This window comes from Diabrotica virgifera, chromosome 2 (genome assembly GCF_917563875.1).
Source record: "Diabrotica virgifera virgifera chromosome 2, PGI_DIABVI_V3a".
Lineage (NCBI taxonomy): Eukaryota > Metazoa > Arthropoda > Insecta > Coleoptera > Chrysomelidae > Diabrotica > Diabrotica virgifera.
The window spans coordinates 97967231-97993204 of NC_065444.1; the positions used below are offsets into that span (position 1 = coordinate 97967231).

At 33.6% G+C, this 25974-nt stretch overlaps 1 protein-coding gene across 1 annotated transcript in view; it reads right to left on the minus strand.

Annotated features, from left to right (window-relative positions):
- The window catches only part of LOC114333343 (ubiquitin-protein ligase E3C), a 104066-nt gene that overhangs the window by 66769 nt on the left and 11323 nt on the right, over positions 1-25974 (minus strand). Inside the window, exons 3-6 of the mRNA XM_028283206.2 lie at positions 13499-13684; positions 11292-11496; positions 8458-8775; positions 736-1033 (exon numbers count right to left, since the gene is read on the minus strand). Coding sequence (XP_028139007.1) covers positions 736-1033; positions 8458-8775; positions 11292-11496; positions 13499-13684 — 1007 coding nt within the window. The remainder of the gene's footprint in view (positions 1-735; positions 1034-8457; positions 8776-11291; positions 11497-13498; positions 13685-25974) is intronic.

Here is a 25974-nt window from a genome sequence, read left to right on the forward strand (position 1 = left end):
CTTAAACGAGGATATGTGCCGAAAATTGGAAGCATTTGAGATGTGGCTATATCGGAGAATTCTTAAAATCCCATGGACTGATCCAGTCACACATGAGGAGGTTCTTAGAGGAATGGGGAAGTACTAACCACCATCAAATCTCGAAAGTTGGAATACTTTGGGACACATTATGCGAAATGAATCCAGATATGCCCTCCTACAAGCCATCCTGCAAGGCAAAATATTTGGAAAGCGAGATCCAGGAAGAAGAACATCCTCGTTAAAGAACCTCAGGACCTGGTTTAACACATCTGTGCAGCTTTTCCGCGTTGCTGCAGATAAAGTGAAGATTGCCATGATGATCGCCAACATTCGTCATGGATAGGCACATCAAGAAGAAAAAAGGTAATGAGAGGAGATAAATATCTAATACTCCAGGTCATTATGCAAGGAAAATCCAGGGGAAAAGATCCATAGGAAGGAGACGTAACACATGGCTGAAGAACTTTAGGGAATGGTTTGGATGTAATAACAACGAATTATTTAGAACCGCGGTCTCAAAAGTAAAAATCGCTATGATGATTGCCAACCTTCGAAGCGGAGACGGCACCTAGAGAAGAATTGAGATGTTAAAATACCGGCACGTACTTATCTTTAAATACCGTCACTTTGTAGCGTATTCTGACCGATTTCCGTTTCTACTATACTTGTTTCAGTTTTACGAAACACGGTCGTAGGCAAAACATAGGTACTTACAGATATTTCCTCATAGAATCCTTGTACACCAGTAACAAGTTGTGACACAAATTGGTAAAAGCCATCAAAACACTTTCGTCATGGTTGTGTTTCAGAAAGAAATTAATCCATTTTCTAACTTTGTCAGATCTGTTTAATATTTTCAAATATTCTGAAAGTAGCAAACGTTTTTCTGTATTTACTGGATCTTCTTCCTCTTCATCATCGCTGTCATCAACTGTTAAATCACAGGTCGGTTTTAGCTCATACAAATTGGCACTTAGCTTCGACAACACTTGTACACTGTCACTGTTGGGTTCTAAAACAAAACAATTCTTTAAATCCAAATGGTGAGCATCGGCTACTACTCTGAGATCTTCCACATTAGATCCAGTGTTTTTCAGAGCACAAAATGTATGAAACCCATGTGCTTATACAGCACCCTTACATGTAATATAGATATAGTCGATTAATCGATAGATAACATTACTCCAAACACTAAGAAGTAATTATACATTAACCTAAAATACCGTAAAGTACGGTGGTATCCTCAACTTCCTGCTCAATAGAAAAGAGAACTGAGGAAGGGAGTCCTTTACTTATTGAGTTTATTTACTTGAAAAGTAAAATAGACTCTCATGTTCACAGAAAATTACTCATATGTATTAGAAAATATATGTCTTTGTACAATACAAAAATTTGTGTTTTTAATGTATACATTTTATTGTGCTCTCGGTAATTTCACGTTTTTTGCTGTACATTTTAAAGAACTTTTTGGATTGACATGTTTGGCATACACATAGCTAACATGTCAAAGAATAAAAAAGAATGTATGTGTACTTTGCACGCACGTAAGAAGATATACTTCTATGATATCATTTCAACGAAATAAATATATTTTAAATAGTTTATTTGCATTTTATTTAAATATTAAACTGATTTTAATACTTACTACTTTCCAAAAAATGTTATTAAAACGATACCAAAAACAAAAAAAAATAAGGCAAGGCAACCACAAAAATTGTTTCTAAGCGGGCACCCATCCAAAATATAACCACGCTAAACATTGCTTGACTACGGTTATCGGGCGACAACCCTATGTGCTATGTCAGTAAGTCAGTGTACTATGGTCGTAAAATTGATACCAAAATGAATTATTTTGACAGATTGTACAAATAATATTAATACTTATTATTCTGTATTTTAGTAAGTACTTATTATTTTATTCCCGACGAAGACAAATCCAAAGACACAAAAGTTATAATAAATATATTTACTAAAAACACCAATATATTTTTTTATACTTTATTTGTATTGTAACTCGAAATATTTAGTAACTAACTTCATACTGTCAGAGTGCACGAACTTCATACTGTCATTTTTATAAAAATTCACCCTCAACATTTTTCCCAATCGCGCCTATAAAGAAGTATAACTTCAAAAAGTGATACATATTGTGCTGATGTGTGCTTTTGTCCTGGGGGTGATCCCTTCTCGGAGATTAAAAAATATACGTTCGAAATAAGTCCCAAATTGGATAAAATGACTGATTCTAAGCAATTTTTGTTATATCAAGTTATTTTACTAAGTCCATACTTTTTAAGTTATTTACGAGTAAATATGTTCATCTTTCAACAAAAAAAAAACACATTTTAGACGGTTTTTCGTAAATAACTCAAAAAATAAGTAGTTAATGGAAAGAAATATTGTTCGCAAAATATAGCTTAAAAAAGTGAAAAAATTATGTATATGTGAGGTCTGTAGACCCAGTAGAAGCAGAGTTGTAGCTAATGAAAAATAGGTTCATATTCATCAAATTCCAAATCGAATATTTCAACGTGAAATAACAAAAAATTAAGTACTTTTTGGGGAAACTTATTAAAACTTTTTTAAATTGTTTAAACAATTATACACTTGCAAGCAAAAAAATCGGGTCACTCGATGAATTATACAAGTTAGATGTCTTAAATTTCCTAAACCTGTTGTCCGATTTGAGTGATTTTTTAGTATGTTATAAGCCTTATTATTTAAGAAAATCGATGTAATAATACTGTTGCTAGATAGGTAAATGTCGTTTTATACCGGGTGTAACATTAATAATGAGTTTTTTCCTTAAAGTTCAGAGCACCCTGTGAAATATTCTAGCCTTTATAAAATACATACTGAAATTAAAACCAAACTGTAGCCTCAGGTTTTCTTAAAAAATCGTTTTTTTATTCAATCGCTTATACTGGATAATAAAAGAGATATGTACTTTTATATTACAAATGAGGAATGCTATTTGGTCTTGATCAATATCATTCCAAATCTCGAGAGCTACTGTTTCTACCTCTTGTAAGGTTCTGGGAGGTGGCAAACGCTGTCGTAGTCTTCTGCCAATTATGTCCCACAAGTGTTCGATCCGGTTAAGATTTGGACTATGCGATGGCCAATTCAAAGTCCTAAGATTTACCTGTTGTAAATATTCGGTTACAGTTCGTGAACGTGAGATGTTGCATTATCGTGCATTAGCAAAAAATTGTTACCAATATAAGGTGCCGATAGCATGGTAGCTAAGTCTTTCGCTATGTAAGATCACTGCTTAACAAAGGTACTCATCGCGGGTCAAATTCCTTGTAGCGCGTTCCGTTTCCACTAACCAACAAAAAAAAAAATACGGACTGAATTGAAATTTTAAATAACAAACTTGATAATTTTCTCAACAAACCAGCCACTTTTTGACTGTTAACAATTTGACATCCATTAAAATGTTAATTTCTCATAGCCTACTTTAAAACATGGCTAGTTGTTAACGTACCTAACTTTTTTATTATCCAATATAAATAAATCAAAAAAGAAAATGTTAATAAAGCCTAAGTCTACTATCTAGTTTTAATTTCAATATTTTATATATGCTACAATATTCCACGTGTTCTGAACTTTAAGGAAAAAACACAGTATGATTTTTACACCCGGTATAAAATGACATTTACCTGTCTAGCAACAATATGTGATACACGGCAGAATATATAAAAAAATGCGAAGAACAGGTATCATGGACGCAGTTTGGATTCCGCGATGCCTTAGGCACCCGAGAGGCTCTATTCGCTGTCCAAGTGCTTATGCAAAGATGCAGGGATGTTAACTGTGACGTAATGTATACACATTACGTATGTAATGTGTGATTTGTAGTGACCCGACTACAAAAAGGCGTTTGATAGAGTAAAACATGATAAACTCATAAACATCTTGAAAGAAGCGGGAGTAGATGATAGAGACTTGAGAATCATATATAATTTGTATTACAACCAAACTGCCAATATTAAAGTGGATGACCAATTGACAGAGGCAGTCTTCATAGATAGAGGAGTGGGGCAAGGATACATCCTGTCCCCGATGCTGTTTAATATATACTCTGAATACTCTTCGAGCAAGCGCTGGGAGAACTACAGGAAGTCGTATTAGTGAATGGAGTGCGTCTGAACAACATTAGATATGCCGACGACGCTGTAGTTTTTGCAGACAGTCTAGATGGTTTGCAAAGAATAATGTCGCGCATATCAGATATAAGTAGAGAATACGGACTTGATCTCAATACGAAAAAAACAAAGTACATGGTGATCAATAAGCGCGAAATATTAAATACACAGCTTTTGGTTAACCAACAACTAATTGACAGGGTCGACAGCTACACATACCTTGGTACCAACATAAACCACTCAAGTGAACAAGGGACCACTCAAGTGAAATAAAACAACGCATAGGAAAAGCGAGATCAGCGTTCATAATGATGAAGTCTCTTTTCAGAAGCCACGATTTACCTCTTGCTACCAAAATCTCTATCATCAGATGCTATGTATTTTCTACGTTGTTGTACGAGAGGCCTGGACACTTTCCGAGGCTTCTTTGAGAAAACTCGAGGCATTCGAGATGTGGTGTTAAAGGCGCATTTTGAGAATTTCGTGGGTGGGTCCTGTGACTAATGTTGAGGTTCTACGTAGAATAGGCAAGGAATGCGAGATTATTAACACAATCAAAAAGCGCAAACTGGAATATCTTGGATGTTATGAGGAATGAACAGATATATGGCTTGTTGCAACTCATTCTTCAGGGCAAGGTATTTGGAAAGAGAGGACCAGGAGAAGAAGAATATCTTGGCTTCAAAACCTGAGAAAGTGGTTTAATACATCGACAACCGGACTGTTCAGAATAGCAGCAAGCAAAGTTAGGATAGCCACATACAACATACATATCCATAATACTGTTTAGAAGATTAACTCCATACGCAGAGGAAATAATAGGCGACTACCAAAGCGGATTCAGACCGGGAAGGTCGACTATAGACCAGATCTTCGTCCTACGCCAGGTGTTGGAAAAAAACTGGGAATTCAACCGCGATGTATACCAAATCTTCGTGGACTTCAAACAAGCTTACGATTCTGTTAGCAGAGAAGCATTGTGGGAGACTATGGTAGAAACGGGAGTACCTGGAAAACTGGTACGATTAGCAAAGGTGAGCACGGAGAACGCTTCCGCACGAATCAGAGTTGGCAGCAACACGTCGGAGGAATTCCTCATTGACACCGGACTTAGACAAGGAGATCCTCTCGCCCCCCTGCTGTTTAACTTCGCACTGGAACATGCAGTAAGGAAAGCTCAGCCACAACTGACAAACGGATTTGCCGCCCAAGGATCAAAAATACTATTAGCCTTTGCGGATGACGTGGACACAATTGCACAATCCACCAGAGATGCAAAAGAAGTTTTCACCCTATTCGAGAACGGAGCCAAGGAAGTTGGTCTTAAGGTCAATGAGGACAAGACCAAGTACATGGTGGTTACGAAGAACCCAAGACCAAGGGTTAGACAAAACGTAACAATTAATGAATACAATTTTGAAGTCGTCAAAGAATTTAAGTACTTGGGAGCGATCATAACATCTGAAAATAAATATGAAAAGGACGTGGCAGCCAGGATTATTGCAGGAAACAGGGCATATTACTCGTTAAGGACCCTACTTAAATCAAAAATACTCTCAAGACCAGCAAAAATAAGAGTATATAAGACAATAATTCGTCCCACAATAACGTATGGAAGCGAAACCTGGACTCTGAATCAGCGGGAAACAACAAAATTACTGGTACTTGAAAGAAAGATACTGCGGACTATCTATGGGCCTTGCAGAGAAGAGACAACAGGAGAATGGAGAAGAAGACACAATGATGAACTCCAGACAATATACGGAGATGAAAACATAGTACGCTACATTAAATCAAACAGAATACGATGGGCGGGTCACGTACTAAGATCAAGTGACGAAAGACTTCTAAACGCCACATTCTGGGAAAGGCCCGATGGAAAAAGGTCAGTTGGTCGCCCAAGAAAGAGATGGAAGGACGCAGTAGCCAGCGATCTACGCAAAATGGGAGTACAGCAATGGGAAATAGCTGCTCAGGACCGACAACAATGGAGGGAAATAGTAAACGCGGCCAAGACTCACATAGAGTTGTAGAGCCAAATGATGATGATGATGATGATGATGCTGATCGCCAACATCCGGAACGGATAGGCACCTTAAGAAGAAGAAGCAACAATATTATTACATCGATTTTCTTAAATAATAAGGCTATAACATACTAAAAAATTACTCAAATCGGACAACAGGTTTAGGAAATTTAACAGAGACATTTAACGTGTATAATTCACTGAGTGACCCGATTTTTTTGTTCACAAGTGTATTTTTAAACTGTTTAAACAATAGACCGTTTATTTTTGGTTTTTAAAAAGTTTCTAGCGTCAAAAGTAAGCAAGTTACGCCCAAAATAAAGTTTGTCCCTATTTTTTTTAGTAAAAAAAAACGGAGAAATCATCTCCTAATTAGCATCCCAAATGAAATTAATCGTGACCGCTTCACAAGTTACTCTACTTATACAGTGAGCACGTAAAGGTTGGAATAAATTCATCATTTCATTAATGGGCGATTTTTGAAATAAATCTCGAAACAGGTCGATTTTTATTTTTAAATTGCGATTTTTTGGCATATATATCATACTAGTGACGTCGTCCATCTGCGCGTGATGACATATTCAATTATTTTTTTAAATCAGAATGGGGTTCGTGTGATAGCTCATTTGAAAGGTTATTCCAGTAGTATACACATTAACATAATTCCTTATACAGGCTGTCCAAAAAAAATGTTATGCATTTAATTAATTGACACAAAAAGAAGAGTGTATCTAATTTTTTAACTCAAAATACATTTTACTGCTGCCAGAAAACAGAAAAAATGTTTATTTTAAAAGTAAACATTGTTTTTCGCTTAAATTAAGTGTTTAAACTGCCAAGGAGCAGGTAGGTGGCAGCTTTAATATTGAATTTAAGCGAAGAACAATATGTATTTGTCAAATAACTATGTTTTTCTGTTTTCTCACAACAGTAAAATGTATTTCGAATTAAATAAATTACAAACATTCTTCTTTTTGTCTCAATTAATTTAATTAAAAAAATTTTTAGAGCACCCTGTATAAATAATTATTTTAATGTATATATTTAGGAATAGAGAATTGAATAAGCTTTCAAATGAGCTATCACATGACCCCTATTCTCATTTAAAAAAATCATCGATTCCGTCATCTCGCTCAGATGGATGACGTCACTAGTATGAAATATATGCCAAAAAATCATAATTTAAAAACAAAAATCGACCTGTTTCGGGATTTCTCCTTAAAGGCAGCGATTTACGAAATAATGAATTTATTCCAACCTTTGTGCTCACTGTATGTATTGTTTATATCATATGTACGTTTCATCGGTTTAAAGTGCTCAGTTTTGAAAAAAAAATGGTTTTAAAGTAATTTTGTTTTTAATTTTGAAAAGATTCCTTTTTTCAAAATAACTGAAAAATTATTAGTGATACCAAAAATCTCAAGCAGTAAAAAATGTAGGTTTTGCTTTTCTGAATATGTTTTATGAGATTATTTGTTTTGCTGTAAGACAAAAGTTGGTTAAGATATGGCTGTTCAAAATTTGCATACACTCGTGATTAGTGACTCGTTCAAGCCTTTTTAACTACAGCCTTTTCAAAAATAACCACCTTGAACCGATGAAACTTACAGATCATATACCGATCAGAAACTTACATATACAATCAACTATTTTCAATAGGAAAATAAATATAAAAATATATTTACTTACACATACGAGTAAAACAACTTGTGAAGGGGTAACGATTAATTCCATTTTGGATGCTAATTAGGGGGACGATTTTCACGATTTTTTTACTTACCAAAAAAAGAGACCAACTTTATTTTGAGCGTAACTTATTATTTTTTATTTTTTATAAGCTATATTGTTGATAAGAATGATTTTTTCGATAAAATACTTACTTTTGGAGTTATTTGCGAAACACCGTCTAAACACGTGTTTTTTTGTTGAAAAATGAACATATTCACTTGCAAATAACTCGAAAACTATTGACTTACTGAAAAAACTCTATAGAATAAAAGTTTCTTAGAATTAGTCAGTTCATTCAATCCCGGAGTTATTTTTTTGCTTTTTCATTTTTTTTGTCCTGGGGATGAGTTTCATCCCCATTGCAAAAGCACACATCTGCACAATGTCACTTTTTTGACATGGAAATGACTATGTGTATGCCAAATTTCATGTCAATCACTTCTTTAAAATTCGGTTTTGTAATCTTTTACCGCGAGTGAATGGACTAATGGTACATCTTAATAAGTGATAATATAACTGGAAAACACTTACCATAATCATCAGGTTCCAATTCCAGTGTACAATAAAGCAAACTATGACTGTTCCCAAAATGAAATCCTGTATTTAGATACCGGATTAATCTTTCAAATGGAAATTCTTTTGGTTGGTTTCTTATGTACGGAACAAGAACATGCTTCACATTGTGAGTCAACGATGGTATCAAGAAATTGGTACAAAATTCAGAGAGCACCAAATTACTTAAATAGTCGCTTTCATGCATAAATTTGAATGGTTTTTGGATGAGAACAATGGTTTCTTGTAAATAGTTGTTGCTACTCTCCAAGAGTCTTTTAAGGTGGCCATAGTAATCTGAAAATATATTAGAATGGGTAAATGGGTATTCAAAAACAATATAGAAACAAAAAATAAATAAACGGTCAAATGATGAATTGTTTTCAAATGTGAGTCCATAGGCGAGGAAATAAAGCATTACATCTCTAACTTTTTTAAAGTAAGACAGATCGTTAGGAAACCTTTTGCATTCAATTCGGGTGAGCTTCAGGAAAATTCTTGACCACTTGGCATGAAGGAAAAATGAAAAGATTCGTTATTAAATTTTCATAATGAATTTCCATAAAACACCTGGAGACAACGTAGATGCAGGGCACCAGGTACCTCTTACAGCTTCGTCGACCCGATATTTGGGTTCAGTGACCTCAAAAACTCTGAGATAATAAAGGACCCCGCAACACTCCTTATGGAAAAGTGGTCCCGGTCAAATTTAACGAAACTTCGGTCAATGATACTTCTCAGTGAGTAGATTAAAAAAGTCCATGGCACCTAGGTCTGAAAAACTACTGTTCTCGAGCTACAGCCTTCTGAAGTTCTTAAATTCAGGTAGTCGGTTTACGTTAAGTGCACTAATTTACGGTCAAATAAATGAAAATATCTGTTATTGAAAGAATACACACTCATTTTCTTAATGCATATTTGCGTGTTGCATATGAATTCGTGATCAAAAATAGATGCATCGTATTTTAGTCTTCAGAAAACGTCCGAAAAGTCCTCAGAAAATGAAGAAGTGCGATAGAAAATGTGCTTCTAGATTGACGTAAGAATTATTATGTTTTCATAAATGGCTCACACTGATCCAATACCAACACAGCTGCTTGTCCACCTTATCTTTAGAAAACTCCTGTACGGTGGCGGATCTAGGGGGTATAGGGGAATTCCCCCGTAACACGGTCCAGAATTAAAGAAAAAATTGTTGAGACATAAAAAATATATTAACTGACATAAAACATACTACAGACAGACAAATTCAACCCAATTAACACGACAGTTAGGAAAATCAATGAAACTTATTGCACATGTTATTATCTATGTTTTATATGTAGTTTGAGTTTATCTATTTTATGTATTTTGGGGTTGATGTTTTATTGGAAGTCGCCCCCTCCCCCAAGGCAAATGTTCCGCCACTGCTACTGAAGCGTCGTCAGAAAACTGAGGAACAACCACAATAAGTGCTGCCAGAGCAGCACAAGACATCTCACGTTTTCACGCATGAAGAATAGTGTGCCCTAAATATGCTGACGAAACAGTAGTTTTTGTAAATAGCCTAGATGGTTTGCACAGAATAATTCCCCGCATAATATCAGATATGAGTAAAGAACATGAATTTGATCTCAACACGAAAAAAAAACAAAGTACATACATGGTAGTAAGTAAACGCGAAATATTAATTACGATCTTCTACGGAAAAATCGGGTTTATGTCATCTTCGACTTCGACTATTTGCACGTTAAGATTTTGCTGATTTCGGTTAGATGCATCATAATATGTCATGTTAGCTAACCTGTCGTAGCCAGTCTTTCGTTATAAATGTGTTTGGACGGCTCCATCTCGTTCATTCTCGCTATGTGGCCTAGCCATCGCAGCCTGCTTATTTTGATGGATCTACCAACACTACATCGATGCATACGTGAAAACGTGAGAAGTCTTGTGCGGCTCTAGCACCACTTGTTATGGTTGTTCCTCAGTTTTCTAAAGCCTCTTCATTGGCAGTGGAGGATCTAGACATTTTCCCTTGGGGTATTGAATTAATGCACTTAACGTAAACCGAGTATCTGCATTTAAGAACTTCAGAAGGCTGTAGCTCGAGAACAGTAGTTCTTCAGACCTAGGTGCAATGGACTTTTTTAATCTACTCACTAAGAAGTATCATTGACCGAAGTTTCGTTAAATTTGACCGGGACCCCTTTTCCATAAATAAGGAGTGTTGCGGGGTCCTTTCAACTATTTTCATAACGAATTTTCATTAAACCCCAGAAGATGACGTTGATACCGAGCGCCAGATAACTCGTACAGCATCACCGAAGCAATATTCGTGTTCAGAAACCTCAAAAACATCAGAATAATAAGTTTTCAATGATTTTCATAATGAATTTCCATAAAACTCCAGGGACGACGTAGATACCGGGCACCAGGTACCTCTTATTGTTTTGCCGACCCGATATTCTTGTTCAGCGACCTCAAGAACCCCCGAGGATGAAAACTGAACTCATTTCCATGATTATTTTCTGAGTTGTGAATTTTTATTTTTTGGACACTTTGTGATGCACTTTGGAAAATGCATTTTCCGCCTAAAACAATGCAATTTTCATTTGTCCCTCATGCCAAATGGTCAAGAATTTTCCTGAAGCTCTCCCAAATCTTATGCAAAAGGTTTCATAACGATACGTCTTACTTTAAAAAAGTTAGAAGTTTAGGCGATTTTAGTGCTTTATATCCTGTCCTAGTCTACCATTTTCAATAGGTAAAGAAAAAGAAAAACTCGACTCCTACATAGCATTCAATCCACCTTTAGATAAAATAATATTACTTACCTTTGGATACAAGATAACTGAACGTATGGCCATCAACTGTAAAAATATACAAGCATTTCATCAACACCATACTATCTTGGTTATCTTGAATATTTTTCAGACATAAAAGCAGAAACCGTTTAATTAACCACGCAAACGATTTGTCCGCATTTATTTGTTGAATCACGTCTGCTTGAATATTTAGAAGTCTTTCCGCAATGCGAAGCTGAAAATAAAAAATTTGTAAAAATGGGGTTTACAAAAAAACATAAACAGGTCTGAAAACAATTATTATTATATTAACATTTCTGTTAATTTTTTAACCCTGTAGATTTAAGTAATTATTGTATATTATAATTGAAAAAAGAACAAGAAAAAAAAAACAAAAAAACAAAAAAAAAGATAAAAAAAAGAATGTGTGTGTACTTTGTACGCACGTAAGAAGTTATACTTCTATTATAATATAATTTCAACGAAATAAATATACCTACTTAACAGTTACAATACAAAAAATTACCAAAAATGAACCAAAACTTAACAATGCCAAATATTAAAAAAAAGGAAAAAAATATGAATCGTCCGGGATTTGAACCCGCAATCTTGCGATTTTTTGATCTCTGGTCCAATGCTCGACCAACAAGGCCATCAAGCCGCATGCTAGTTACCTTTCAGATATACATAATTATACATCACGGTGACAAGTGAAATATAAAAATAGATGTTTTATTATTTTACACCCAAGGAAGACAAATCCAAAGACACAAAATTATAATAAAAAACCTTTTAAACCACCTTTTTCAAATTGCGCAAGTTGTATTATTAATATTAATGTTAATAAATGAAATATAAATATTTTGACGTTTCACAATTTGACAATTCACTTTTAACTGCAGTGCCTTAAAAATTTTAAAGCACTAAGGCCTTAAAGTAGCATTTTTAACGCTCCTATGGAGTCCTAAAAATTGCATTTTTAACAAGTTTGTAGAAAAATATATTTAAAAACACTAATAATATATTCTTTCTACACCTTTTCTGGACTGATACATACATAAATTAAAACATTTTGAAGTATAACTTCAAAAATATAATATGAAAACTATTTAAAAAGGCAGTATAACTATTAACTAACCTTTGTTGTTTCTCTTCCCACAAATTTTAAAACGCAACAACCATACATAACCAAACCGTCAACCGTCCAAACCACAGCTGCGCTACAGCTGCCATATTGGATAATTTTTGACATGTCATTTGAACATCCAATCAGAACAAAGTTATAATGCGCATGCGCCGGGATCGTAGGTTTTAACATATAAAAATTCACCCTCATATCGCGCGTAAAGAAGTATAACTTCAAAAAAACAAAAATAAAGAGAAAAAAAAAAGGAAAAAAAGAAAAAAAACTAAGAAGATGTAAACCTCCGAGATGTTGAATCGGGTTTATGTCTTAGCGTAGTAAAAAAAACAATTAAAAAAAGAATAAAAAATACAAAAAAATAAATATATACAAAAAAAATTACATCCAAAACAGTGTATTTTTTTAGATATTAGTATATTATTTTGTTATGTACATATATTTAGAGTTAGAAATACAGAAAAAATTCCTCTGATTGAAAAAAATTGTTTGTTTTTAAAATAAATTGTCTGGCTAATTGGCTCAGCCAAGGCCATCAAATTCACACAAAAAAAACATTTCTATAGACATATGCATCAGAAACAAGACCCGATACAGCCACAACACAAACTACTAGAAACGACAGATATGAGAGTACTGGGTGTCATTAGAAGGGGGTGAAGTCATTAGAAGACAATATAACGTACAGTGTGTAATCGAATGGACACTAACTAGAAAAAAGAATTGAATAACCACATAAACAGAATGGGGGAAATACGTGTGGTCAAAATAGCAAGAGATAAATCACCAATCGGTAGAAGTATCGGCCGACCGCGCAAAAGATAGAGTGACAACCTTCCATAGAGCGTAAAATAAAGATACCCTGCTGGAATGATAAACAACTATTCGAGTTGTATACCGAAATATATCACAAAATGTAGAAGTGGAATTGGCATAATTTTTCAGTGGTGTATAAATAACAACTTATTAAAGTTCAATAAATATCATGAACTTTAACAGCATGGAGAAAAATATATTTCCATTTTACTAAGCGAAACCGTCAAATTGACGGCTTTCTTCTAGTGTTAAGGGTAAAATTATGAATACTTAAACTTACAAGCCTTTCTCGATCCTCTTTTGGGTAGTAAAAGAATAGTAACTTTGATAAAACAACTTGTATTCCTGCTGTGTTTTCAATTACATCAAACAGCTGCCTTTCTTGATCTTTTTTGTGTTTTCTCACAATATAACTACGAATGTGAGACTGCAACAATTCAGCACTTTGTAATTTGAGTCTTTGCTCCTGAAAAATGATTAGAATATGAATTTAAAATGAAAAAAATACCAAAGATCTAAAATAAAAAACAGTAATTAAAAAGAATAAACAAAGTGTGTAGTTAATACTGTATTTATTTCATACAATCAATTTAACAATTGAACTCAAGGAAAATATTAATTAGATATAATTAATTATTATTAACTTAATTAAACCAGTAAATATTCAAATATTCTAAGCCTTAAATTGGAAAAAATTAAAAACATGTTCATTGGTTACTACGTCTAGAGTTGTCTATCTCCCATCAGACACGTCTCCAGGTGGTGGATAGAGGAACATCCTAACCAGTCCTAGGACAGGCAGGTATGTGGGAAATAAAATACCACCCGCTAACCAAAAGACAATAAGACAAGGGCGGATCCAGGACCGATTTTCGGGAGGGGCCCTGAACTTTTTTTGGGAGGGGGTAATTTTTAAAAATTAGGGTTACAATGGCGAGTTTTAAGGCACTTTTCACACACTTTTAATTGCCATAGTCATTCAAAACTTATCGTTATTAAAGTATTATTTAAGTCAGTACCGATTCCTACAAATTTCTTCAGATCAAAGTGCAGTTCTTTCAACAAGTTTAATACTATTTTTCCCAATGCTTCTCTTTTCAGGCCTTGTTCTTTCCCTCTTTCTTGTTTATCACTAATTACTTTTATGTTCTCAAATCTTCACGAATGTTGTTATTGTGTATGTACTATCTCAATTTTAGAGAAAGCTGTTTCACGTGAGATACGTCGGTCGTTTCGTCAAATATGACAGAGTAATAATAATTTGTACTTTGAACCTGATGCATTATTTGTTCAATTATTTTTTTACTACAACATGTTATCAATGGATTTTGACTGTTGCTACTAATGTATGTTGCTCGGGAAGATGCTGTGAATAGGTGTTATTTAAGAGTCTTATCTTCTGATGCGATTTTAAACCTTCACAATTCCCCTCATTGCTAGATCCAGCATCTTCGTCCAGAAGCAGAAGGCCACCTACACGATGTCCTCTTAGTAAAATTATCAACATTTTGATTTACACAACATCCTATGTCATTCTTGAAGCTTCCGTTACTGCTTTTGTTCAATTCTAGTCCAGAAGATATATTTATCTTCTATTTTGCACATATATATATATATATATATATATATATATATATATATATATATATATATATATATATATATATATATATATCAAATGAAATAGAGAATGTGGAGAAATCCCCTTACGAATAATTCACACATCCACCATTTTGGGTTGGGAAAATTTTTTGAATAGAATTAAAGATCCAAACACTAGTTCTTAGAAATGTGTTTCGCCCTCTTCAACCTCTCTGGGCTCATCGGTAAGGATGAGAGGTTGAATATCCTTAGACACATTCCACTCAAAAACAACATTCGAGACCAAGACATAGCAGAAGCGTAGATCTACGCCAAATCTGAAAATGACAGTCTCAAGTTTTAATTCCCTAATTACTAGAAGTAAAACATATGTTTAAAACAAAAGATGAGAAGTTATTGGTTTAACGACCACTCGTACGATATCAATCAAATGAAATAGAGAATGTGGAGAAATCCCCTTACGAATAATTCACACATCCACCATTTTGGGTTGGGAAAATTTTTTGAATAGAATTAAAAATCCAAACACTAGTTCTTAGAAATGTGTTTCGCCCTCTTCAACCTCTCTGGGCTCATCGGTAAGGATGAGAGGTTGAATATCCTTAGATATTCAACCATTTCTAAGAACTAGTGTTTGGATTTTTAATTCTATTCAAAAAATTTTCCCAACCCAAAATGGTGGATGTGTGAATTATTCGTAAGGGGATTTCTCCACATTCTCTATTTCATTTGATTGATATCGTACGAGTGGTCGTTAAACCAATAACTTCTCATCTTTTGTTTTAAACATATGTTTTACTTCTAGTAATTAGGGAATTAAAACTTGAGACTGTCATTTTCAGATTTGGCGTAGATCTACGCTTCTGCTATGTCTTGGTCTCGAATGTTGTTTTTGAGTGGAATGTGTCTAAGGATATTCAACCTCTCATCCTTACCGATGAGCCCAGAGAGGTTGAAGAGGGCGAAACACATTTCTAAGAACTAGTGTTTGGATTTTTAATTCTATTCAAAAAATTTTCCCAACCCAAAATGGTGGATGTGTGAATTATTCGTAAGGGGATTTCTCCACATTCTCTATTTCATTTGATTGATATCGTACGAGTGGTCGTTAAACCAATAACTTCTCATCATCTATATATATATATATATATATATATATATATATATATATATATATATATTGTTATATTTCTATTTGATATAAAAATTAAAATTTGATAATTATAAACAAAATTCACTTTAATATAAAATATTTTTAATTTTCTCAACCTCGGGCATATAAATTTAGAACAACCTGTATACAACAAATTGTTATATTTAATTTTAAGAAGTGATTAGAATAAGCGTACGAAACTCGGAACAATGTGCTTAGATAAACAAAGTGAATGACGCGTACCATTATCGTTCTTCTCGGAAGGTCGATCATTAGCCTATGCTAAATAAAACTCAGTGAAATAGATGATAGTTCATTATCGTTTTTCGCGGAAGGTTTCGATCATTAGCCTATGCTAAATAAGACTCATTTGAAAGAGAGAATAGGTCATTAAAATTTGTAAATAGTTAGAAAGTATTTTAGAATGGGAATTAAATATTTTCTTTTGAAATCCATTAAGCATATTTAGAAAGATTAAAAATTGGTTTTGAGGAATATTACGAATGAGAGTTGGTGGTGGAAGATTGATTTGTGAATCTGGAAGGGATATTTAGAAAGTAGGGGAATGGATGACAAAGTGAGATCAGAATGTTTTGAGCTGTCGAGAAGTGAAGTCGAGTAGTAGACGGTAGTGTTCGAGGAGTGAGATAGCCGGTGTAGTTCCGTGAGTGTGGAGTATCTATCGTGGAACGAGAAGTAGGCCAGGTCGAGAGTAAAAGAACCTCCTTGAGCCCAGAGTGTCCCGGTAGCTGATAGCAGTTTCGAAAAAGGTAGAACACAGCATCACGACAAAAGCAGGAACGAGAGCTATTCGAGCTAGTTTTTCAAAGGAGAACATCACTGGAAGCCAGGACGAGGTTTGATCGCAGCCAAGGATAGCAGGAAAGGGTCTTGTGTGAGGACATTTTCAGTTCACCAGGAAAAGGTCAGTCTCATTTGTTTGGACATGAATGTATGGGTTTTTCGTATTAAATTCCACATAAAAAATTGAATAACATAATCAATAATATCAGAAAAGCTTCATCAAACTTAAATAGAGTTGTTCCTAATAACTCCTAATAGTTAAATGTTAATAAAAACTTTCAATTGAAAACCAAAAGGAAATAAGATTCCCATTTGTAAATGTTATGTTTAAGAATAATAAGAAATAGCAAATATTAAGCATTGATTGCCTTTTAAATAAAATAAAAAATATTTTGATTATAATTGTAACCCATGTGTGTATTTTTTTTTGCTCTTTTCTTTTCTATCCCGATTAGGAACCATTAAGAAATATTTAGAAGCCACGGAAGTAAGTAATTAATCTATAATTCGCCCTGAGATTGAAAACATATTGATATGTGATCTGGTTAATTAATTGGATTAGTATTAATACATTGATTAAATTAAGTAACAAATAAGAATATTATCTCATATCAATAATCAAGATCACATCAATATATATATATATATATATATATATATATATATACAGTACGTAAATCGTACAGCTGGACATAGGCAATGTACATTAAGTTGAGTGTGGCAACTGCGCTAATCTGTGTTAGTTGAAGCTTGTGTTCGAGTTCGAGTTTCTGGTACAATAGAGTTGTTACAACGAATAGAATAAGTGAATTTGTAAGCAAGAATGTCCATAAATAACTCAAAAACAAAGATTATGATTAATGAGTTAATAATTTGACTTTAATTTTTAAAATATTTTTTATTTAAAACTAATTACAAAATTAAACAGACACAGTTTTCTCATTCCCTCAGGCCAAAAATATTCAGCTACTATATTGTCATGTTTTGACGTTTATTTTTGTCAGTCGAAATGAATATAAACGAGGATTGTGACTTCACGAATGGCGGTCTTTGCGTGTCGTAAGGGGTCAAAGGCAAAAGTGTCCTCAAGTGGCTACCTTAGTATTTTGAGGATACTTTGACCTGTGATCTCTGATCGGTCACAATCCTTTGAGTAAAGTAAATTTCTCCTTTACAAACATATCTAGCCGTTTTCACACTACTTGAGGTAAGCTAGCCAGTGCGTTGATCTTTTCTATTGTGGAAAGATCGTCCCCAATAGGCCTACAGGAAACCACGCCTATTTTTTTTAAACTCTATGTAGAATTTTCTTTCATGAAAAAGACGCTATTACGAGTGAATAGAGGGAGGTAATTGAGGTAATTCTGCTACGTAAATCTACGTAAATAATTTAAAGTTATTAAAATGCAGTTAAAAACCTTTCAAAAATTTTATTGTGTACTATGCTCAACGAAAAACGAAAAATTATTATTCAAACTAGTTAAACACAAATAAATAATTAATTTAAAGTAATTGAAAATCCAACAATACATTATACGGTACAAAATAATAAGTAAACTAAATGAAAGGTTCAACTAGACCGCCTTGCTTTGCAAGACAATAACCTAGTTTATCATAAAATGCTTGCCTCACGTTTTCAAGCTGTTGTGGCGTAATCGTAGCACAAGCGTTTCTTATTTTATTTTCCAAATCCTCTAGACTCTAGACTATGTGCCCTCTCGAGATCGCTACCAGAGATGGTGGATTTAATATGTCCCCAGAAAAGAAATCCATGGGAGCCAAATCGGGACATCTTGCAGAGAGATGCATCAAGTCAAACTAGTTTGATTTTATTCAGCAAACTTGACTTGACTTGAAAACGAAACTTTTTTTGTAAAAAAGTTTGACTTGACTTGATTTCGATATCTTTAGGTTTGACTTGAAATCAAACTTCTTCAAACAGTTTGAAGTTTGAATATTATATTGGGCAACGTGTTTATTTCCAATTCTCTCTGCTACTCCGCCAATGGCGGATCTATATGGTAAAAATAAGACATTGATGGTCGAACCGTTTTCTTCTTCTTCTTCGTATTTTTCTGAAACTATCATTTTAAGCGATTTTTCAGTGATTCGGTGTTTATTTAAAAAAATTTGCATTTTTTATCGTAACATATCAATGGAAAAAACAATGTTTTAATCGAATGGACTCAAAATGTGAATATTAGGCATTATAACAAGTTTTTTTATTTAAAACAAGTTTTTGATCAAATTTTAGTGTAGAAAACGTTAAAATACTGTTTTTTACATGTTTCTCCATTCCCAAAATATAAGTTCTTCGATTTGGCTGAAAATTTGCCCACACATAGCCAAAGCACAGGACTTTAGGTGGTTTGAAGAATTTATATAGTTTTAAAATACAAGAAAAATTACATGCAATAATATCAGAGTCAAAATTATATATAGTCCAGTCCGGTTAGCATTCGATCTTGCATGCCGAGCTACCCAAGCAAGATTCTATTTTTCTAATCTTTAGGGGGTTGATAGTAGTGTAAATTTAAAATCGCGAATGAATTCCGCCGTTACATTTGCCGCCATCTTGATTTTAAAGGAGAACCGTTTTTGCTCAATATCTCCGCTATTTTTAACTTTTTGACAAAAAGAGTAAGTACTGAAATTGTTGAAAATATTATTTCCTATAATTTCTTTTAATATAATTTTTTTGTGTCGTCAAAATTTTTATCAAAAACTCGTTTTTAATTAAAATAACTTGTTATAATGCGTTATAATGAATTTTTGAGTCCGTACTATTAAAATATTATTTTTTCTATTATATTTACGATAACAAATGCAAATTTGTTTAAATAAATACCAAATCACTGTAAAATCGCTTAAAATGGTATTTTGAGAGAAAAAAAAATAGAATTAAGCAGAAGTTATACACTAAGTTTCAGACAAATCTGAGATCCAAAAGTTCTTGTCTGAGTGATTTGACCTGGAATGTACCAGGTTTATTATCTAATATATTATATTTAATAAAAAGTTTCACTTAAAAAAACTAACCAGTAACCAGATTAGTACATTCAAGATATAAAGAACTTAGGAAGGGAGTCTTACAACTTGTAATATGAAGAAATGAATCTAGACAGATAGTTTGACTTTCGAACAGGAATAAAGCACTTTGTTGCTACGAGTTCTCGTTAAGGGGAAAGGTGCAAAATGTCGCCAAATGTCGCCTGTCAAAATTTTCAATGTGTTTTAAATGTAGATATTCATTTTTTTCGAATCTTGTATTTTTGAAAAATTTAAACGCAGAATGAAAGATTACGTTATTACCGAGAGCCGAAAGTCCCTTAGAATAAATAATATCTAAGTTTCTTATGAATGACATATTTCAATTAAAAATCACACTAAATTTTCCCTTTTATTTTCACTCTGTAACTTATTAAAATAAACATAGAAGTTTTCAGGGATTTTCGGCCCTCGGAAATAATGTAATCTTTCATGCTGCTTTTAAATTTTTCAAAAATATTTATTAGTTTTCTCAGAATTCGAAAAAAATAAATACATTTAAAACGGATTGAATATTTTGACAGAGGGCATGTTACGACTATGCCCTTAATGGTTGCAAAAAAATACTATTTGGTTGATAAATGGACAATCCAAAATAATCATTTTGAGTTTTTATGACTTTCTTTTATTAACAGAGGCATTTATCTCAACGAAAACAACATCTGGTACCAACCTGCAGTTCCCTGGAAAACACGACAATACAAAAGTATTTCTTTAAAATTCAAAACTGACCATAGGGTTATTGGTTTTATATTTTTTTCGGATACAGGCTACAAATAATGTTATGTTTGGGTTTAAATTAAATAAATTAATGTAGATGCATTAAATTTTCCTAATTATCCTAAATAGCGGGTTTATTGGGTTTTATTTGTCTGTCTGTGGTCATATCATATCCAGCTAATACATTTCTATGTTTATTGAAATTTGTCAAAAAAATATTTTGGACCTTCTTGGGGAGTGTGTGAGAATTTTCCTATCCCCCCGTAGATATCCGCCTACTCCGCAAATTAGTTTGTAGTTCATATTAGAACTCTATTAAAAATATTATATTTTGTTGTTCCTTCATAAATTTTTGTGAAAGTAGACTAAATTACACTTGTTATGATAAAAAAACCATTCAACGAATTTTTTGTTTTAATCTAGTAATAGCACTTAAATAAAAATATAAAACAGTATTATCGATAAAACGAAACTTGCAAGCAATCATTCTAAGCATACAGCAATCATTTTTAAGAAATTTATTTACCCTGTTTTGAGTATAATTGCTTCCTATATCAAGTTACTTTTATATGGAACTCATTGTATTATTAATTTTCTTATCTTAATTGGCAACTAACATGTCTATCTCAAAAAAAAAGTATATCTCTACGAAATAAATTATTTTTCAAACTTTTTCAAACTAGTTTGACAAACAGTTTGAATTTTCAAACCTGTACGATTGACCAGTTTGACTTGACTTGAATTATTTGTCGGAAGAATTGACTTGAGTTTGACTTGAAATTAAGTCAAACTCAAGTCAAGTTCAAACATTCAAGTCAAACTTGTGCAACTCTATACAGGCCATTTATTTGGTTGCTTGTTCCGCTTATAATGCGATCTTGAAAAATTGTGCTTAAATAATTTTTCACGATACGCGCATTATGAACGGAACAGCCATCCTGTTGGTACCAGACATCTTCTAAACGTACATCTGGGAGTTTCTGAATAGCTGGAATAATGCTATCTTGTAAGAGATAGCTGAATTCAGAACTCCCTCAATGAAAAATGGACCAATTACATGGTCACCTAAAATGCCGGTCCACACATTAAGTTTTTGAGGGCGTTGAGTCCGATGTACAATACTTCTATGTTCATTTTCCTGAGACCAATACCGCGTTCTGGAAGGATTGTGATGACCCCGTACAGAAAATGACGATTCATCGGTGAAAAGAATGTTTTTTACAAAATCATCATTTTCGTGAGATGCATCCATTGCAGCTTGACAAAACTCCATTCTACGATAATGATCTCCGGGAAATAACTCCTGGGTTCTGGATTTGAAACTCTTAAAGCCATATTTTTTTAGAACTTTATGAACTGTGGTATGCGAAACCTCCAACTCCTTTGCGACACTTCTGGTGGTTCTGGAGTTATCTAACTCAATTGTAGAACAAATATCTTCATCCCTTCTTTCGATTTCCTGCTGTCTTTCCGGGGACATCTCTTTTCTTTTGTGATATTTTGTACAATCTTTTAAACAATATTGTGTTTCAAAACTATTTACAACATTTGCAATTGTTTGTCTACAAGGTATGGGTCTAGTTTCGAAAGTATTAGCAAATAGATCTACACATTTTGCCAACGAATTACCTTGATAATACCATTTAATTATTTGCATCTTGTCTGGAGAAGTATAAATAAGCATTTTAAACAATAGGTACTCTTCGCTTCGGGGTTCAGATGACAAACCAATAATACGTGACGTTTAACGAATTTTGAAGTTAATGCTAACATCCAGGATAAACAATTACTGACAATTTGTATTTGTAGCTCAGTTGCCACAATTATCTCAATATAATACAATGTATGTATTTATGTATCTAAATATGTACGATGTATGTTTCCTATGTCCAGCTGAACAATTTACGTACTGTATATGTGTTTGAAACTGAAAACATTTGAACTGCAAAAATTTAAATTTATATATTTTTTTATTCTCGGATGGATCCGCCCTTGCAATAAGATATGGTAATTGTAACAGTCCGCCCTGGTCCTCCGAGTCTGGGTGTTAGGTGTAGGGCTAACAACCCTACCCGAAAAAAAGCTTTTTACTAGAGCTGAAAAAGACAAAAACCCGACGAACCTTATGTAGACAATTTGGATCATGGAAAATGAGAAGATTGTACTCTGTAGGAGCGATGATATGCCTCTTAGACACTCTTAACAAATATAATATGGACGTAACAGCTATACAGGAGGTACAATTCAAAGTACAATCCAAAATAATTTGAATACAGTATAGGTACCATAGCTGCCATCAAATGCAACATATCTTTGGATGAATTTTAAAGCACAGTAAATTTGAAATACTCCTCCTAGTTCACAAACGAGTTATTGCATATTTTAGTAAAATTATAGGAAAGAGTTATTAAGACTGAAAAGAATTACTGTGTTACCAGAAACGAGCGCTTAGCTATTGTAAAAGCTTTAGAACATTTTCGTACCTTTTTTGACAACAGGAATTTTATAATTAGAACTTACCATAGAGCTTTGCAGTGGCAAATGAATTTTAAAACGCTAGAAGGACAAGTGGCTTGGTGGATAGAGAGACTTCAACAGTATAGCTTCGACATAGTACATCGAAAAGGGTGTCTTCATAACAATGCCGATATTCTATCTACACGACCCTGTTTGGAACGACAATGCCAGTACTTTAAAAGAGTAGAAGAAAAAGAGAATGTAACCGAAGAAGTAAATCTCCAGGTAACATCAGTTAAAGAGGAAGAAGATCATCACACTTCCCAGGAAAACATTAAAAAGAGCCAAAAGAAAGATAACAACTCAAGAGTTATACGAGATTGGCTTAAAAATTGAATAAGACCTATTTGGCAGGAAATACCCAAATACAGTGGAACCATAAAGGCGTACTGGGCTCAATGGGAATCTCTGTATCTTTCCAATGGTCTATTACAGGGGTCACCAATTATATTTCCTGAGGGTCCGTTTCGAAAACCTATGATACTTCCGGGGTCCGGAGTTAACACTACCTGTCTGGTTGTTCCAATTCGGTAAACAAATCAGAAGGATGCAGTGCGAAATTTTTAGGCAGAAATTGTTTTAACAATTTTTTAATAAATCCAAAACATCGTCTTTTTTGCTCCCGAAAATATGTTTTTGGCATTTTTGGGTCATCTTAAACAAAAAGATTTTCTGTCATTTTTCTCAAAACTTGATAGATTTCCAGTTTTAAGCGATTTATAAACTGAAAAATGCGAAAATAAGCATTTTCCAAGCTTGAAAATTCATGTGTACATTATTATTTTTGCGGTTGTTAAGTGCCTAAATTGAAGTTTAAACATTCAATTTCAAGATTCCGATGAGCTATCGGGGTTTATTTCAATTTCGACCATTTGTTTTTATTGGCGTATTTAATTAGCACATTGGAAATAATTAATTGAATAAATAAATAAATCATTAAGAAAAAAATATGTTAATAATAAATTATAAAATTTTAATAAATGTGGAGTATTTGTTGGGAATTTTTTGCATAAGTACGTATAATATGTATAATAAGTGCGACAGAGACGCACCATAAATTGCGATGTGCGGCGACTTAAAAGTCGAGTGGACTCGCATAATTAACAATTAAATAACAACGATCTATATTGAAGTAAGTCCTGATTACTCGTTAGAATCTTGAAATTGAATTTATAAACTTCAATTTAGGCACTTGGCAACCTGAAAACTAATAATTTACATATGAGTTTTCAAACCTCGAAAATGCGTAGGTATTTTCACATTTTTCAGATTTTAAGTCGCTTATAACTCGAAAACCATTAACTTTTGAAAAAAATGACAAGAGACCTTTTTTTTTAAATACAATTTTCGGGCCTAAAAGGTAATTTTGAATTTTTATAAAAATATTGTTTTGCCCGGCATTCCAGGCCCCTTCTATTTGTTTAAGGGGACATTTTTAAACAGAAATCTACAAAAAAAAAACGAATTCTTGTCATTCTTTACAAAATTAAATTATCAGTGAGAAAAATGACATTTTTTATTATGTACAACCTGTCTGAAGTTTGGAGTGAGTTTGGTGCAACTGATTCTCATTGGGGAGTTGAGATATTCATTGGGGTGTTGAGATATTCATCTCTTAGCTGAGATCTGTACCGATATTTAAAAAGTTCATTCTTGATAAAGCGGCTTCGCACACATAAGTTGAGACAAACATAATATACAATTTCATGGCCAAACATTTTCAAAATTGCCAAACGCTATATTCTGAATTTAATGACGGTCCGCACAAAAGTAGCTCACGGTCCGGATGCGGACCGCGGTCCGCTAATTGGTGACCCCTGGTCTATTATATCGGAAGTGGGAAAGTCCAGATGGAATATATACAGTCCTGAGCTAACAACTCTACCCTGGAAAAAAGCATTGTTACGTGAGCTGAAAAAACAAAAACCAGTCTGACCTTATGTAGACGATGTGGATCATGAAACATGAGAACATTGTACACTGCAGGAGCGATGAGATGCCTCTTAGACACTCTTAACAAATACAATATGGACATACCAGCTGTACAGGAGGTACAAAACGCAACATAACTTTGGACGAATTTTAAACCATTATAGCTCACTAAATTTGAAATACTCCTCCTAGTTTAAAAACGAGATATACTATGTTTGTTTTGTAAGTACTGTTTTATACAGACTGTTTAGTTTTAAATTAGATATACAACCTATAAATGGCAACACTGTTTCCTCATTTTTGCTCATTCTACAGTGGCAATGTAGAAAACAAAACTAAAAGTATTGTATCAGACTGTTCATGTTAACCTTCGTCGGGCGGCATAGGTACTGTACTGATTTACGCGGTCGACTCTACTATTTTATTTATTTATATTTTTAGGCACTAATTTTAATTTAAATAAAGGAAGACTTACTTATATTATTTTATTTAGATCGCTTATTTATTTAACAATTACAAATAACACCAACTAACACATCTAATTTATTTACAAACTCAAATTTATGATTTAATTAACTAAACATAATAATTCCGATAACTAATAAATACATTTCAATACATTCGATTCGAATACATTAAATTACGCGACACGCTTCGATAAATGAATGACTGGCCTGTGCTCGAATCTCGGTTCTATATATACTTCGGCAGCGCTCGCCCCGAACGCCGTGGAAAAGGAATGGCTGTTTCGCGCGTTCTCCAGCAACGACTAGAATGTTCAGTCAGGATAGGCCAATCTGTGAGCAGACTGTTATAAATAGTGTCACATTGCCCCCTCCTTAAAAGATGGTTCCTCCTGGAACCTTGTCGGGACTGGAACTGGATGCTGGTATCTGCAACTGGATCCTCTTTTACAACTCCCAGTTGTATAAAAGTGGCAGGGGACGGTCTTCGCTCCGCACCAGTAACTATGCGGATTG